Here is a 16,319-nt window from a genome sequence, read left to right as displayed (position 1 = left end):
TAGAAACTCTGTGCACTGCTTCTTCTATGGCGTTAACATATAATGATATACTTTGATTTTTTACTTTGTTTTCTTGGATGTTTCAGAAAAACTTTAGCTTTGAAACTGTAGCTATAATAACTAATTATTTTGATGATACTCAATCTTACAATTTCACCTACTTAAATGTTATACTATAATGATGTTTGATATATACTATCATGACACTAATCGGGTCAAGTTTTGCGTATGTTTGGATGAATTTTGGGACCTTACATGAAAAGGTATTGGATTGAGAACAAAAAGATGGTTGGAGATTGCACGAGCCACGTCTACGCTATCACCACAAAGCATAAAAACCTAGACTCTTGGAATAGTTTTTAAGCATTGTTATTACTGTTGGAGGACCTCGGGATCATGATTTTGATAATGTCTGGTATTGTTTTAAGCCAAATAAATAACATAAAGGTGATCCGAAAAAATAACTTAAAGGTGCTCATATTTTTAAAATTAGCTACAAAAGACGAATATAAGTAGAAGCTTTAGCTGATTCACATTTTCGTCTTTTTTTTACTCTTAGTAATTATATTTGAGGAATCAAATCGTACACGTCTTGATCCTACTATATAAAAGAAGCTATTTTTGGAGTTTCTAAAGGGTGCCACGTCGGCTAAAATATTCCCAACCAATCAAGTTTACATGTCAGCTTCTTCCCAGATTTCTTTTCAGCTATACCCATTATACATATACGACGGCCCACAATATAATTCATATTTTGTTAGAGCCCAATTAACAATGCATCTTCAAAGCTCCTTAATTAATCATCCAGACAAAACTTGGAGTACCTCTCCGCATCCTCTCTCTCTCTCAATCGACAATAGCTATGTCTCTTCAAATTACCTTCATTACTCACACATCCCACTTTTCAAATAAAAATATCTCCATAAAAATAAGAATCCGAACAGAACAAAAACAACATCACGAATAAGCTTCCTGTAACAAGAACACAAAAAAAAAATCAAGGGCTGAAACGAGAGCTTTCATCATGGCCGAAAGAGAAAGAGATTGAGAGACATAGAGGGGGTTGAATCCAGAGAGGTTGAATCGTAACAGAGGTTGATTTGAGTCAAACTCTGTATGTAGATCTTATGAATTATCACGACTGAAGGGTTGAATCGAAGAAAGAGATGATTGTTGCGAGCGTGACGGTGGTGGTCACGACTCCGATGAAGACTGAGACAGGCGAAGACGGATCTGAGAAGCGATGGTGGTGGAGGTGGTGACAAGCTAAGGCGGATGGGAGAGATGGCGATCGTGGTGGTGGTGACGAGCGACGATGTTACCGTCACTGCAACTCCGACAGAAGCTCCTTCGTGGCTTCGTCTTCTCCTCCACTAATACTCTTCAATCTCAATTTGAGAACCCAAATCACGTTAGCAACACATACGTGAACCAACAAAAAACCAAATATTTTGGTGCCAAATGTATTTTTTTCACCAAGTATTTGGCGCTCATAAGTGTTAAGAGAGATAAAAATTAGTACCTATATTTCTTGCAGTGTACATCATGAATTATCTTATTATCGTTAGGTTTGTTTACATCAAAAAATGTAAATGGTTTGTTTATTTTACAGTTGGTGTTCTGTATAAATATAAATGAGCACCTTATGACCATTGTACAACAGTGATTATATATTTTCCAGTCTCCAGTCTTAATTGCTGTGATTCAAATCCGACTTTGGTCTGAGTTTGTCATTTAGTTGACCTATGTTGTGGGAGCCTAGATTTTTTTTTGTTTTATGTATTGTAGGTACCAAACACAAGAGACATATTTAAGCTCACAAGCGGGTAATCGACCTCTTCAGCTCTTTGGAAGTAATGAAGCAGATCACTTACATCACTATTGAGCCTGGTATTGAGGAAAAGTTCAACAAAAATGTTTCTTAGTGCATGTGGTTTAGTTTACAAATTGTCTTTTAATTCCTACGACTTTGTCTTCACTTCCCAAGTCAATAAATGGGTCTAAAAGCCATAGCCAAAAGAGTAAGAACACTATGTCATATTCAGTACAACTTATAACTAGATGATTGACCAAATAAAATAAACCTATAAGAACCCAAAGATTAACATTAAAAACAGGTTTGAGTTGAACTTATTTATTGTAATATTAAAAGAACTAATTTCCTTGATTTTAAAGCATTCCGCGATCATATAAAAATAATATAGTAAAGATAATTATTATGTCAAATTTATTGTTAAGATTTGCTACAAATAAAACTCTCAGTAGCACTCAAAGTTTAAACAAAAAAATAGTTCATATTACTATGACACACTCGAAAACAATTTATATAACCTAAGAATGATTCCTTAAAGTATCCAAACAAGATATCTCATTTAAATTTATACTAATCTATTTACTCTTTTTTCTTTTGTTATTACAGAAACTTTTCTTTGTAACAACACTAAAAACTTGCTTCTACATTAACACCAACAACATTGACATCATACAAAACTTTATGTGGAGAAAAAAACTAAACTCCCATACACGAAGTAATCGCTCTACTTTAGATCTAACAACAACGAAATGATGAGGACCTCAAGTCAGTAGCTGGACCACCAGCTCATGAGATCAACCATACAAGCTACACTGGAGCCAACAGCAACATAGGTGCACTAAAAGAAGGATATCTTTGCAACCATGAAGAGTTTAACCGTGAAACCAGTTGCTATAGATTCTCAACTCAACCAGAGCACGCTGCGAATTGGTTTCATACCAAAAGGAGTAATGGTTTATGAGATATGTCATTTATAAGTCAGGCTATCTATACTTCATCCGAATTGATTCTTTTTAAGGAAAGTAATTCTGCAAGTCAAACTCACGTGTGGAAACCCGGAGATCATTCATTACATCGAAGACCACTTGGAGAGTTGTTAGTATTCAAACAACAAAATTTGGTTGCAACGAAACTTTTTAATCAATTATCCACGCGTAGCGCGGACGACTACCTAGTATTTTTAAAATTAGCTACAAAAGACGAGTATAAGTAGAAGCTTTGGCTGATTCACATTCTCGTCTTTTTTTACTCTTAGTAATTATATTTGAGGAATCAAATCGTACACGTCGAAACCCATCCTCAAGGAACAAGCAACAGGTAAAAACAGCTTTGAAAACTTGTAAAACTCTTGCAACATTTCTTTTTAAAATGTTTGCTACACTACTTTTCCTTCCATATATATTAACAATTATGGGTACTCAGTCGCGCCAACAAAGAACATGTGAAAAGAAAAACGAGGAAACTATATTTTGAACTAAATGCTTACGTAAAGTCAAGAAAAATGGTTAGAAATATGTAGTCTCCACAAACGTACAAGAAACCGACGTAGCATTAATTTGTGAATACAAAAAAAGATACAATTATATAACATGAATATGAAAACGGATCACAACATAATCCCAACATATACACTTAGGATATCATATAAGAATACAACCCAATTTCAGAACAACATACACACTTAGGATATCATTTCCTTAACTTGAATTCCAGAAACGCCTACATAAAAAAATTCATCAAACACATATTACAAAACAAGTAAGTGAAAGTAACGAGATAGAATAAATAACAAAGATCTATAACCGAATCTCTTCTCTTCGTTATACAAGAGACCACCCTTTGGAAGAAGATGGTTTGAGCTCAGTTCCGGCTAAACACTACTACACTCCTTTTTATTCTTTCTTCTTAGATTAGTCTATACAACCATCTCTTTGTAAATGTTCTAACGGCATCTGTCTTTTTTTTTAAGTTGAGATATTCACTAAAAAAAGGATCTATAGAAATATTTGTTAAAATGTTGATTTTAACAACATTATACTCTTGTGCTAAGCGCGGGCAAACCACTAATGATTAACATAAATGTAAAATCTTACGTGGGGTTGATAAGTTATATGCAAAATGCATTAGCTATATGTGCTCATGGGGTTTATATTATCAGCAATATGTGTTGATTAGTTGAAAAAACTTACGTAGGCTGGATCATGAATTTTTATTTGTATTAAGCAACAAAACTAGAAAAAATTGGATTTTAATAATTGATTTCATATTTGTTTTGTTTCTTAATTCTAAATTTTTGTTTTTTAGATTTTTATTTTTCTAAAATTTGATTATTGTTTTCTTTTACTTTTTATGTTATTCAAAGAAGTTTTAACAATAAATTGTTTTTTTTAAAACAAACCTAAATTACTAAAAGAATATATCAAAAAATTTCAATAGATAATACTAATAGATTATTAACAAAACATGTACACTTTACATAAAATAAATTTAAATAATTTATTTATTTTATTGACAAGTTTTATAAATGTTTTTAGTAGAAATTATTTTTGTATTATATATATATATTAAACAAATGATTTTTTACTAAATCTGATTTGCTTATAGTAGTTATTGTTTTATTTATTTTCCCGTAGTAACACATAAATATAGCAAAACTTTAATTAAGAAAAAAAAAATGAAAACTATCGTTAGATTTTAAGAAAAACCATAAAAATTTGGATTTTGATTTTTCTTTAGAAAAAACAGTTATTTGAAAAAAAGTAATTCTTGGGTTCATCTCCTATGATGAACCAATAGGTTCACCTCATACATAACAACCAATACAAAATTGCCACATCATATCTTGTCTATGGAAAAAATAATAATAATATTAATTGTTAAAAAAATTGACATTATAAAACTCTAAATCGTATCTCAAATTCTAAACACTTAACCTTAAATTCTAGAATTAACACTAAACCCTATAGCTCAAATTCTAAATATTAAACCCTAAACTCTAAATCCTAAATTCTAGGATTAATCTTAAACCCTATGACTAATCATATATTCTAGGGTTAATATTAATCCTAGGATTAACCCTAGGTCTTAGGGTTTGAAATTTAGGGTCTAGGTTTTTAGAGTTTAGAATTTTTTTGACAGCGTTTATGGTTTAGAATAACACTAGGATTTAGGGTTTAGAGTTTAGAGTTTGAGGTATATGGTTTAGTGTCAATCCTAGGGTTTAGGATTTAGGGTTTAGAATTTGAATTATGATTTAGGGTTTAGAATTTTTAGTGTCAATTATTTTTGACAGTCAATATAATTTTTTTTCATAAATAAAATATGACGTAACAATTTTTTATCTATATTATTAAAACAGAAGTACAAAATAAAAATACCCCTTAATTTTACCATTTATTTACATTAGAATGCCTTTGAGATATTTATTGAACATATATTTAAGTATGCTTGTATTTTCCTAATTTAAATAATAGATTTAAGTATTTAATGTATTTTCCTAATTTAAATAATAGATTTCCTAAATCAAATCATAACAAAAGTAGATTTCCTAATATATTTTATATTAACATATTAAATATTTTTAATATTTGTTAGTAATAAATAATAAAATAAAAAATTACACATCATAATCAATTATATAACATATAAATAAAATACAAAATACTTTATTCATATATTATTAGTATAATGCTTTCATAATATAAGTTCAATTAGTTATAAATATTGGATTTTTTATATGACATAAAATAGACAATTTAAATCACAAAATATATTTATTCAAAGTAATAAATAAAATTGTTATGTTTTAAAATGTTATATTAAAAATTATGTAATACATTTTAATTTACAAATATATAATATACCATTAGTACAAAGAAAAAATTTAAAGTGAAAGCAAATATCTATACGGTCACGGGTCAAGTTCTAGAAATAAACAAGAACAACGCAAGATTATTTTTCTTTAACAAATTTATTTTAATAGATATTACAGTTCCAAATATGTTTATATAATTTATGTATTTATAAATTTATTTTCTTTGTTTTTAAGGGATGCTAAGATTTTGAAATTGGAAAAAATTATGACCCACCTCTATATTATTTTAATTAGGATAAAATTTATATCAGAATATTTTATTAAATTTTTAATTTTAATTCTTATTATAACTGCAAAGATTAATTTGCAATTATAAATTTATGTTTAAATACTACAAATACATCATTTAATATAAACTAAAAAAATAAAAAAACATAAAATAAATACCCGCCCGACCTCTAGTTGATTATTACATAAGGGATGAACTCCTAGGAGGTGAACCCAAAAAGTATTCTTTGAAAAAAATTGTTTCTTTAATAAATAGGAAATGTATTTTTCTAAAACTTGATTGTCTTTTTTTTTTTTTTTTTTTTTGAACAAAAAAAAAAAACTTGATTGTCTAAAAAATAGTTTTTAGAAAAACTAAAACCAAAACCCATTTAAAAAACCACAAACAATCAACCTCTTAAAATACATAGTCATTAAATAAAATTTATTAGAAATAAAAATGTTATTCTTATAAAATGTAAATTTTAACTCTATTGAAGTTTATATAAAATAAAATTAAAATAGTTATAAAAAGAATGTTAAAATGTAAAATAAAAATAAAAATTGATTTTAAAATTAAACAGTATTATATGTAAATTGTTAAGGCATAAAAACTCCTAGTCAGACATAGATGACATAATTCCTCTGTATTTATTATTATATAAACATCTATCATAGAATGAGTGGAGGTTTGGCACTTTTTTATAATAACGAATATCAAGTTAAAATTCTATATTCTAGTAATAGAATGATAGATATTGAGGCGATGGCCAATGGGAAACAAGTTTTCCTTACTTTTGTCTATGGAGAACCAGTTCAAAAACTAAGAGATCAGGTTTGGGAGAGATTGACTCGATATGGTTTATCACGTTCGGAACCTTGGTTTATTATAGGAGATTTAAATGAGATTACTGGGAATCATGAAAAAGATGGAGGAGCTGTGAGATGTGCGACTTCTTTCATATCTTTTAATAATATGATAAGGAACAGTGGATTATTAGAATTTCCGGCTCGTGGAAATACTATGTCGTGGCAAGGACGGAGAGGTAAAGGAAAAGGAGCAGTGACGGTAAGATGTAGATTGGATCGAGCATTGGCAAATGAGGAATGGCATACGCTCTTTCCATGTTCTTATACGGAATATTTGAGGCTGGTGGGATCAGACCATCGGCCCGTAGTGGCATTTCTAGATGATAAAATACAAAGAAGGAAAGGGGGACAATTTAGGTTTGATAAGCGGTGGATTGGTCAAGAGGGTCTTATGGAATCAATTATGTTAGGTTGGACAGAAAATCAGGGAGGACAAGTTGAGGATTTTGTTACAAAAATTAGTAATTGCCGTCATGAGATATCTTCATGGCGGAAAGACAATCCACCATATGGGAAGGACAAAATTAAAGATCTCCAACAGGCGTTGGAAGAAGTACAAACAGATAATAATAGATCACAAGATGATGTTCTTGAGGTTTCCAGGAAACTTCAGGAGGCTTATAAGGATGAAGAGGAATATTGGCATCAGAAAAGTAGGAATATGTGGTATTCATCAGGAGATCTGAATACTAAGTTCTATCATGCACTAACAAAGCAACGTCGGATTCGTAATAAAATAGTGGGACTTCATGATGATGCGGGCAACTGGATTACGGACGAGAATGGGGTTGAGAAAGTGGCGGTCAATTATTTTGATGGATTGTTTAGGACAACTACTCCAACGGAGTTTGACTGTTTTCTGGAAGAGATTGTACCTTCCATTTCTCCTCAAATGAATCAATTACTACTGAGGACAGCAACTGAGGAAGAGGTTCGACAAGCTCTATTTATGATGCATCCTGAGAAAGCGCCAGGCCCGGATGGAATGACAGCTCTCTTCTTCCAGCACTCCTGGCATATTATTAAGAAGGATGTGGTTGAGATGGTGAATAATTTTCTGGTTACAGGTGATCTGGATCCACGGTTAAATATGACTAATATTTGTATGATTCCGAAGACAGAGAGACCCACAAGGATGACGGAATTAAGACCGATAAGTCTGTGTAATGTTGGCTACAAGATTATTTCGAAAGTGTTGTGTCAAAGACTGAAAATTTGTCTCCCACGATTAATATCGGAAACACAATCGGCTTTTGTGGCAGGAAGGTTAATATCGGATAATATTCTTATTGTGCAGGAAATGTTCCATGGCCTAAGAACTAATAAATCTTGTCAAAACAAGTTTATGGCGATCAAAACGGATATGAGCAAAGCATATGATCGGATAGAATGGAATTTTATTGAGGCTCTTCTCCATAAAATGGGTTTTGATCCTCGCTGGATCAAATTAATGCGAGAGTGTATATCTTCGGTTCAATATAGGGTACTTCTTAATGGTCAGCCACGAGGCTTGATAATTTCTCAGCGTGGGTTACGTCAAGGAGATCCTTTATCTCCTTATCTATTTATTATGTGTACTGAGGCTTTAATTGCGAATATAAAGAAGGCGGAGCGACTGGAACAATTAACGGGTATGAAGGTAGCAAGAGCTTGTCCGGCAATATCTCATTTGTTGTTTGCGGATGATAGTCTTTTCTTTTGTAGAGCAAATAAAGAAGAGTGTCAAACTATTCTCAGGATCCTAAAGGAATATGAGATTGTCTCAGGGCAAACAAATTAATTTTTAGAAATCCTCTATTCAATTTGGGCATAAGATTGAAGAATCCAGTCGTCAGGAATTAAGAGATATTCTCGGAATTCAGAACCTTGGAGGAATGGGATCTTATTTGGGATTGCCGGAAAGTCTCGGAGGATCTAAGGTACAAGTGTTTGGTTTCGTACAAGATAGATTAAACAACAGAGTTAATGGATGGACTTTTAGATTCTTTACTAAAGGAGGAAAAGAGGTCATTATTAAATCGGTAGTTACGGCTTTACCAAACCATGTGATGTCTGTTTATCGATTACCAAAAGCTACAGTGAAGAAGCTAACGAGTGCAGTAGCTCAGTTTTGGTGGAGCCCAGGAGGAAGTACAAAAGGCATGCATTGGAAATCATGGGATAAATTATGTGTTCCTAAAGATAATGGCGGATTAGGGTTTAAAGATCTTACAGACTTTAATACGGCGATGCTTGGCAAGCAATTGTGGCGGCTGATCGAGAAGCCGAATACTCTTTTCTCTCAAGTTTTCAAAGGACGGTACTACAGGAATGCTTCACCCCTGGAACCGATCCGATCATACTCCCCATCATATGGCTGGAGGAGTATTACCTCTGCTAGATCTCTGGTTTGTAAAGGACTAATTAAAAGGGTGGGAACAGGGTCATCTATTTCTGTATGGAATGACCCATGGATCCCATCCACTCGCCCGAGACCAGCAAACAAAAACCTTCATCACAGTTACCCGGATCTCACAGTGGATTCTCTCATTAATTCGGAATCCCGAACATGGAATTTATCGGTAATTAGGACTTTGGTGGATCCTGAGGATGTCAAAATTATTGAAAGTATTCATTTAAGTAGGAATCAGATGGAAGATAGGAATGGATGGCATTTCACTAACAACGGAAAATATACTGTACAATCTGGGTATCAAGTGGAACGAGTCTATCCAGACAAGGAAAAACCACCGGAATTTTATGGACCAACAGTGGATATACTTAAAGCCTACTGCTGGAAAGTAAGATGTCCTCCAAAGATAAAGCATTTCTTATGACAGTTACTTTCAGGTTGTATAGCGGTTATGAAAAATTTAAAGGCAAGAGGAATACAAGGAGACACATGTTGTGTACGGTGTGGGGATCAGGAGGAATCAATTAACCATGTGTTCTTTGAATGTCCTCCAGCACGACAAGTTTGGGCGCTATCAAAGATACCATCGAATCCGAATTTCTTTCCTATGAGCTCTTTTTTCGCCAATATGGATCATCTCTTTTGGAGAGTTAACCCAAAAATGGAGGACCATCAGTTTGCATGGATAATATGGTACATCTGGAAAAGTCGGAATAACAAAGTGTTTAGCAATATTGATATTGATCCGAGGGACACTCTTAAGTTAGCGGAATTAGAATCAACACTTTGGGCTGAAGTGCAGTTATTAAGGAATCAAAGTTTGGTACAGGAAGTACAGACCAGACCCATCCAGGCGAATGCAGGAAGATGGTGTTTCACAGATGGTTCATGGAAGGATAAGGACCTGTATTCAGGGCAAGGCTGGTTTAGCACTCTCCCGGGTTTTGATGGATTGTTAGGGGCAAGAAATGTACGGGCATGTCTCTCCCCTCTTCATTCGGAGATGGAGGCATTAATATGGGCAATGGAATGTATGAAAAATTTAAGACAATTTCAGGTTACGTTTGCAACGGATTGTTCTCAATTGGTGAAGATGGTTTCGGAACCAGAAGAATGGCCAGCATTTAAAAGCTACCTGGAAGACATTAAGCTTCTCAGAAGAAGTTTCCTCAACTCAGAAATCATTCATGTTCCTAGGACGGCGAACCTTAAGGCAGATAGCTTAGCACGCAGTGCTCGGAAACAATCGTCTTTCGTCTTACATATGGATGCAGAGTTACCACCTTGGTTTACAGAGTCAATATGAGTCTGTGAATGTTTGCTGTCAAAAAAAAAAAAAATAAACATCTATCATATTATATTTTGACTAAAAGTTCAAGTAAACAGATTAAAAACAAAACTTTATCGAACCAAACCACATGAATGATCTAGTCTTCATAACAGAGCAGCTAAGAACAGAGAAAAAGGTATGTAAACCAGGTTGGTCACTGCCTATAATAAAAAGCGAGAGATTAGTAAATAAATAGAAATAAAAGGATCAGAAACGAAAAACAAAAACTGATTTAAAAAAATACCTTTTCAATTTCCGTCTCTCTGTTTCCACGATTCACGCCTTGACCATCCCAATTTATCGTAGAGAGGAGCTCTGAGAACGATTCGCTGAGAGATGAGTTTCCAAGATTTGGAAGCTGGAAGAGGAAGATCAAGGAAGACCAATGGTGGCCGGCAAGATTCGACGCAAGCCGTGGCTTCGGGAATATTCCAGATCAATACCGGAGTTTCCACGTTTCAGCGGCTCGTTAACACGCTCGGTACTCCCAGAGACACGCCCGAGCTCCGTGATAAGCTGTAATAACAATAACTTTTAAAATTCAAATTTAATCGAATTGATTTGTGGAAATTGAAATTGAAATTGAAATTGAATTGTTGATTTTGGGGTATAGGCACAAGACACGGTTGCACATAGGGCAGCTTGTGAAGGACACGTCAGCTAAACTTAAGGAAGCTAGTGAAACTGATCATCAAACTGGTGTCAATGTAAAAGTTTTAATCTTTCCTCTTTTTTGATTTTATGTGAATCTTATCAAGTAGTAGTTTTGTTGTTAGAGTTAGTGTTTGTCAAAATGTGTAGCCAAGTAAGAAGATAGCAGATGCTAAGCTTGCAAAGGACTTTCAAGCTGTGTTGAAAGAGTTTCAGAAAGCTCAGCAAACTGCTGCTGAACGAGAAACTGCTTATGCTCCTTTGGTGCCTCCTTCTGCTCAAACAACTAGGTAACTAGGTGCTATGTTAAGCTCAAGTTCTGAATCAATAAGTAGAATTTGAATGTGATGATATCATGATCAAAAGCATCAACTTTGTTAACTGTTTTGTCTGGTATACTCCCTCCTTTAGAGAGCCCTCTATTTTCTCTTCCATCTAGGTTGTTCTTGATTATATGAAGCAAAAGGTTTGACTTTGTCAACTGTTTGTCTGGTTTTACTCCTTTCAATTCGTTCTTCTGTATAGTTAAAAAGTTGTTATCATAGACGATGATGAAGAAGGTTTATGTTGTTCTTGGTGATTTCTATGTCGATCGTTAGAGTTACAAGTGTTATGAGTTATGGTTTTAATAAATCGTGTTTTCTTATCTGTCTTTGCTTCATATGTAGCTACTCAGCGGGTGAAGCAGATAAGATCTCGGAACAGAGGGCACAAGTTATGGAGTCAAAAAGGTTGGTTGGTGATACCAGAACATCTCTTTCTGTTGCAACTTATCTTCCTCTTGTTTGCAGGCAGGAGCTTGTGTTGTTAGACAACGAGATTGCATTCAATGAGGCTGTGATCGAAGAAAGAGAGCAAGGGATACAAGAAATCCATACTCAGATTGGTGAGGTTAACGAAATATTCAAAGATCTTGCGGTTCTGGTTAACGATCAAGGAGTCATGATAGGTAAAGGAGTCTATATAAACTCGATAAGAACATACCCAAAATATTTACAGTTAGAGCTCACTTTCTTGTTTTTCGCGTAGATGATATTGGAACTCACATTGATAACTCTCGAGCTGCAACTTCACAGGGAAGATCTCAGCTCGCACAGGCCGCAAAAACACAAAGATCAAACTCATCTCTGGTAAGAACATCCAACACTTTAGGAACCTTAGGGATGGGTTTAGGCCACACTCTAATGGTCTTGAACTTGTTTACACGCAGACATGCTTGCTCTTGGTGATATTTGGCATTGTACTCCTGATCGTGATAATCGTACTCGCAGCTTGATTTTGGAAACCAAGAACAAGTTTTATCTAATGTGTTCATCGATCTTAAAGCATCAATGAGTGGAATTTAAACTTGGTATATAACGTAATTTGCAGACAAAACGTAGAAGTTGGGTTTTGTATTCGTTTAGTTTGGTTCGGTTGTAATATAGTGCGTGCGTGCGTGGTTTTGTTGTGCAAACTGTGTTGGAGATGATTAAAAGTCTGTTGCTTGTGCGTTCTCCTACCATGCAAGAGATTGGTTGTGAACCGGTTTACAATTTGCCCGAATGGTATTGATATTTGAGAGGAAACAAAATTACAACGAAGACCAAAAGCTGATTCATGACTGCTTTGAATTCTTACAAGTTTCAGCTTTGTATTCTCTATCAATTTACTAGTTCATGAACTCTTAAGACCTAACCAATATACTAATTTTATTTTTACTCTTTTCAAAATAATGAATTTTATTATTAATATTTTTATTAGCTAAAAAATTTAAAGTAACCATCCAATCAATTTTTTAGAGAATGGATTCTAAAATATTGACAATAAGGTTAAGTAAAAATAGTTCGTTTAACATATATAATATGAAAATATTATAAAAGAGCATTTTGAATAAACTTGTCAGTAAAATATAATTAATTATTTTTTTTTGTAAATTTTACATATTTGTTAAGAGATCTTTGGTATTATTTATTTAAAATGATTTTTATTTCAATAACTTAATTAAATTATTCTACATTAGTGTCTGTTAGTCAAATTGCAAAGGCAATTAGGAAAAGGAAAACTTGTTAGGAAATGCACGGTCAAATTTGTGGTAAACCAGAATTTATGGGATCGGAAAGACACACATAAAATGGTTAAGAGAGTGCGGTCAATGTTGCATACGTCTCCGAATCTACTACAAATCTTTTATCATCAACCTGATAATTTTACAAGCTCTCAACTTACACCCGACCCCAAATACTTAATTTTTTTACAAAAGAAAAATTATCTCACGAGAAATATTTTGTTTTTTTTCTTCTTTTTCTTATTTAAAGTATGATTTTGTTCAGTCATCCCATCTGATCCTTTAAAAATCTGGACCCTTGGTGATAAGTCTCAGATGATTGAAGTGTATGAGATGAACTCAACAACAATGAAGTTCAGAATCACAGACCAAGCTACACAAAACAGGGTTTTCCGCCGAGGAATATGGAATCTCGCCGGGTTTCCAGTCGTCATGACGCAATGGAAGCCGTTTGTTGAAGAAGGAAAAACAGAGGAATCCATCTTGCTATGGGTTCACTTACGAAACGTCCCTTTAAACATGTTCTCTTGGAAAGTTCTTAGCTTTGTGACGAGTCCATTTTGTGTGCCTGTGAGACTTCACCCGGATACAGCACAATGCAAGGATCTAGAAGTTGCAAAAGTTTTCGCAGGTTTTTGCGGGTTTCTAAATATTGGAATTTTCACAAAAACTCAACCAATTTTTTTCTGGATCACATGGTTTACTGGTTCAACAACGGGTCCATGTAGGGTTTCAAAACAAAAACCAATGTTCCCATTAGAGCATAGCATGTAGTTAATATTTATTATAATGGTATCAACTGGTGATTTCAAACGCTTCAGCGAGATAATGTAATGACATGTGGCTTGTGTGTGTCAGCTTCATATATGACGATCAGGGATTGCTTGCAAGAGCATGTGTTTTTGACGTTTGGTTTCTTCTTCTTAGAGAAGCGTTCAGGTGTTTTGCTCAGAGAGGAATTAAGAAGAAGAAGAAGAAGAAGCAAGTAACCTCACTTCATCGATGATTTTCTCTGCTTCCACCATTTGATTTTGCCGAAGATAAACGTTTTCTTGCTGTTTACGGTAGGTCTATGTGTCAGCCCAATAAAAAACAAGTGAGCCGGAGAATAGAAAAAGCCCAAAATAACAGATTAAAATTAAAAAGATCCATAAACAATCAATCAAAACGAGGAAACTAATTTCGCGCTCCCTCCTTATCTCTCAAGTCTCAATATTAATAGTTTCACTTGCTGTTTCTCAGACTCTCTCTCTTTCTTTCTTTCTTTCTTCTCCAAGAACCCCCTTTCAGATCGAGTCTTCGACCTGTGAAAGTTTCAGAGAATGGACGGTCTTCCTGATTACGTAAGATTTGATCGACCAGTGAATCTCTTTCAAGGTTCATGAATCCGTTACGACGATTGATTAAAGCAAACTCTTTCTTCTTTATTTGCTCAGTTTCAGTATCGTGCGATAGTAGAGGAATGCATTGAAAACAACCTGACCAAGGATGAGACTGAGAGATATGTAGAGGAAGTCCACCAAATCCCAATTCAAGATACCAACCGAGGTAAACTCCATGTCACCAAAGCATTAATGGGTAACCTTCATCAATGATTCGAGATTCTTTGATTTGATTGTCTAGTTTGGGATCATCTTGAAAGGACGAATCCAGATTTGTTCATAGCGTACAATGCAAGGATGCGTGAGCGCAATGCAAGAATCCCTAAGCGCGTTGCGAAACGTACGCAGATAGAAACCCTTATCTTTTCTTGTCGCACAAGTTTCGTTTTTTGATTAAGAATCTTTTTTTTTTGACTGGTTTATAGTCATCAAATAGAAACAGAGCTTATTTTTTCTTAATTCTCTTGTGATTGTTGCGTAGCTTCTTCACCACCAGAGGTAACTTCCGCAAGGAGACGTAAAGTGCGTGGGACTAAGAAAGAATACCGTCTATCTCCTTATTGTCGCCGTAACTAAACGTGTCCTTGTTCTTTGATTTTCTCACTCAAAAAACTGTTTGTTGACACATTGTCTTTGCTTCTTTTAGCGTTGTTGACTGCTATAAATGTCCCGGATGCATCACCACAAGAAGCTTCTTCTTATCCTAATGCTCTAGAGAACCAAAACCTTCAAGCCTCCCAGCAGCAGCCAGCTTATCCCAGTGATTAAACAAATACTCTCAGCTTTCCTCTCTGTTTCTCTTTTTGTGCCTTTTCTTGAATCTCAAACGTTATATGTGTTGGCTTCTTTTTACAGACGACTTTTGGCAGCAGCTTTTGAGTACTTTGGGTCAGATTCAGAGTAATACAGACCAAATGCTCAAACTCTTGACCGATGGACATGGATTTGGACCACATCTTTCTGCTGCGCGATCCTCCAAGAGACAGCGAGTTGGAGAGGCAGAAGAGAGAGGTAAAAATGAAGAAGCAGAGAAGCTGCAGAAGAAAGAGGAAGGTGACGATAATGAAGCAGAGAAGCCGCGTGAGAATGAGAGAGCTGGCGATGAAGAAGCAGAGAAGCTGCAGGAGAATGAGAGAGGTGACAATGAAGAAGCAGAGAAGCTGCAGGAGAACGAGGAAGGTAACGATGGAGAAGCAGAGAAGCTTCAGGATTAGATCTGCCACAAAAAACGCATGGAAAAGTTCTCACGTAAGCATAGTTATTGATTAACAGAACATATTGCAAAGACACATTACTTTCTTATTGTCATCCTAGACACTACTACTAGGTACTAGCTACGCTGTTAAAGAAAAACATTGGGAACATTTTATTATCTGTTTTTTTTTGCTTGGCCTCTCTCTCCAGGCTTTGTGTTGTTGTTGGTCCCAGAACCGAAACTGTGGAGAAGAGATAAACATGTAACAAGTTCAAAAATACATGTATCCATTCAAACTGTTGGTCCCAGAACCGAAATACTTATAAATATATACAAATAGTGAAAAGTACATGTCTAAAATAGCTACAGTATACTTAAAACACCAACAATACTTAAAATATCTATTGATTCTCAATCTAAATATTCAAACCAAACCAATTTATATGTTAATTTTAGGTACTTTGGCATATGCTATTCAAATTTATATGTAATATATAGTTTTGTTTATATTTTGAGAAATTTAAAATATATAATGAGTTTTTAAAATTTTAAAATAAT

At 34.3% G+C, this 16,319-nt stretch overlaps 2 protein-coding genes across 2 annotated transcripts; both read left to right on the top strand.

Moving 5' to 3' along the window:
• Positions 1-10,685: 10,685 nt before the first annotated feature.
• On the top strand, positions 10,686-12,632 carry LOC106400025 (syntaxin-22). The gene is made up of 7 exons (XM_013840444.3): positions 10,686-11,004; positions 11,100-11,193; positions 11,288-11,427; positions 11,806-11,868; positions 11,929-12,086; positions 12,167-12,267; positions 12,348-12,632. Exons 1-7 carry the CDS (start codon positions 10,823-10,825, stop codon positions 12,411-12,413), a joined length of 804 nt encoding a protein of 267 aa, XP_013695898.1. The 5' UTR covers positions 10,686-10,822; the 3' UTR covers positions 12,414-12,632.
• Positions 12,633-14,182: 1,550 nt separating this feature from the next.
• LOC106400009 lies at positions 14,183-16,129 on the top strand. Its single transcript, XM_013840433.3, has 6 exons — positions 14,183-14,527; positions 14,621-14,732; positions 14,808-14,906; positions 15,048-15,134; positions 15,213-15,326; positions 15,422-16,129. Exons 1-6 carry the CDS (start codon positions 14,507-14,509, stop codon positions 15,778-15,780), a joined length of 792 nt encoding a protein of 263 aa, XP_013695887.2. The 5' UTR covers positions 14,183-14,506; the 3' UTR covers positions 15,781-16,129.
• Positions 16,130-16,319: the final 190 nt, after the last annotated feature.

Source organism: Brassica napus, chromosome A2 (assembly GCF_020379485.1).
Source record: "Brassica napus cultivar Da-Ae chromosome A2, Da-Ae, whole genome shotgun sequence".
Lineage (NCBI taxonomy): Eukaryota > Viridiplantae > Streptophyta > Magnoliopsida > Brassicales > Brassicaceae > Brassica > Brassica napus.
The sequence above is the reverse complement of the archived record's forward strand: the minus strand, read 5'-3'. Positions and strand labels throughout refer to the sequence as shown.

Excerpts from the sequence above, each read along its gene's own strand:
- LOC106400025 (XM_013840444.3), top strand. The coding sequence starts at position 10,823 with ATGAGTTTCCAAGATTTGGAAGCTGGAAGAGGAAGATCAAGGAAGACC. Across the intron at positions 11,194-11,287 it reads ATCATCAAACTGGTGTCAAT|CCAAGTAAGAAGATAGCAGA; the intron begins GTAAAAGTTTTA and ends CAAAATGTGTAG. Across the intron at positions 11,428-11,805 it reads CCTTCTGCTCAAACAACTAG|CTACTCAGCGGGTGAAGCAG; the intron begins GTAACTAGGTGC and ends CTTCATATGTAG.
- LOC106400009 (XM_013840433.3), top strand. The coding sequence starts at position 14,507 with ATGGACGGTCTTCCTGATTAC. Across the intron at positions 14,528-14,620 it reads TGGACGGTCTTCCTGATTAC|TTTCAGTATCGTGCGATAGT; the intron begins GTAAGATTTGAT and ends TTATTTGCTCAG. Across the intron at positions 14,733-14,807 it reads AATTCAAGATACCAACCGAG|TTTGGGATCATCTTGAAAGG; the intron begins GTAAACTCCATG and ends TTGATTGTCTAG.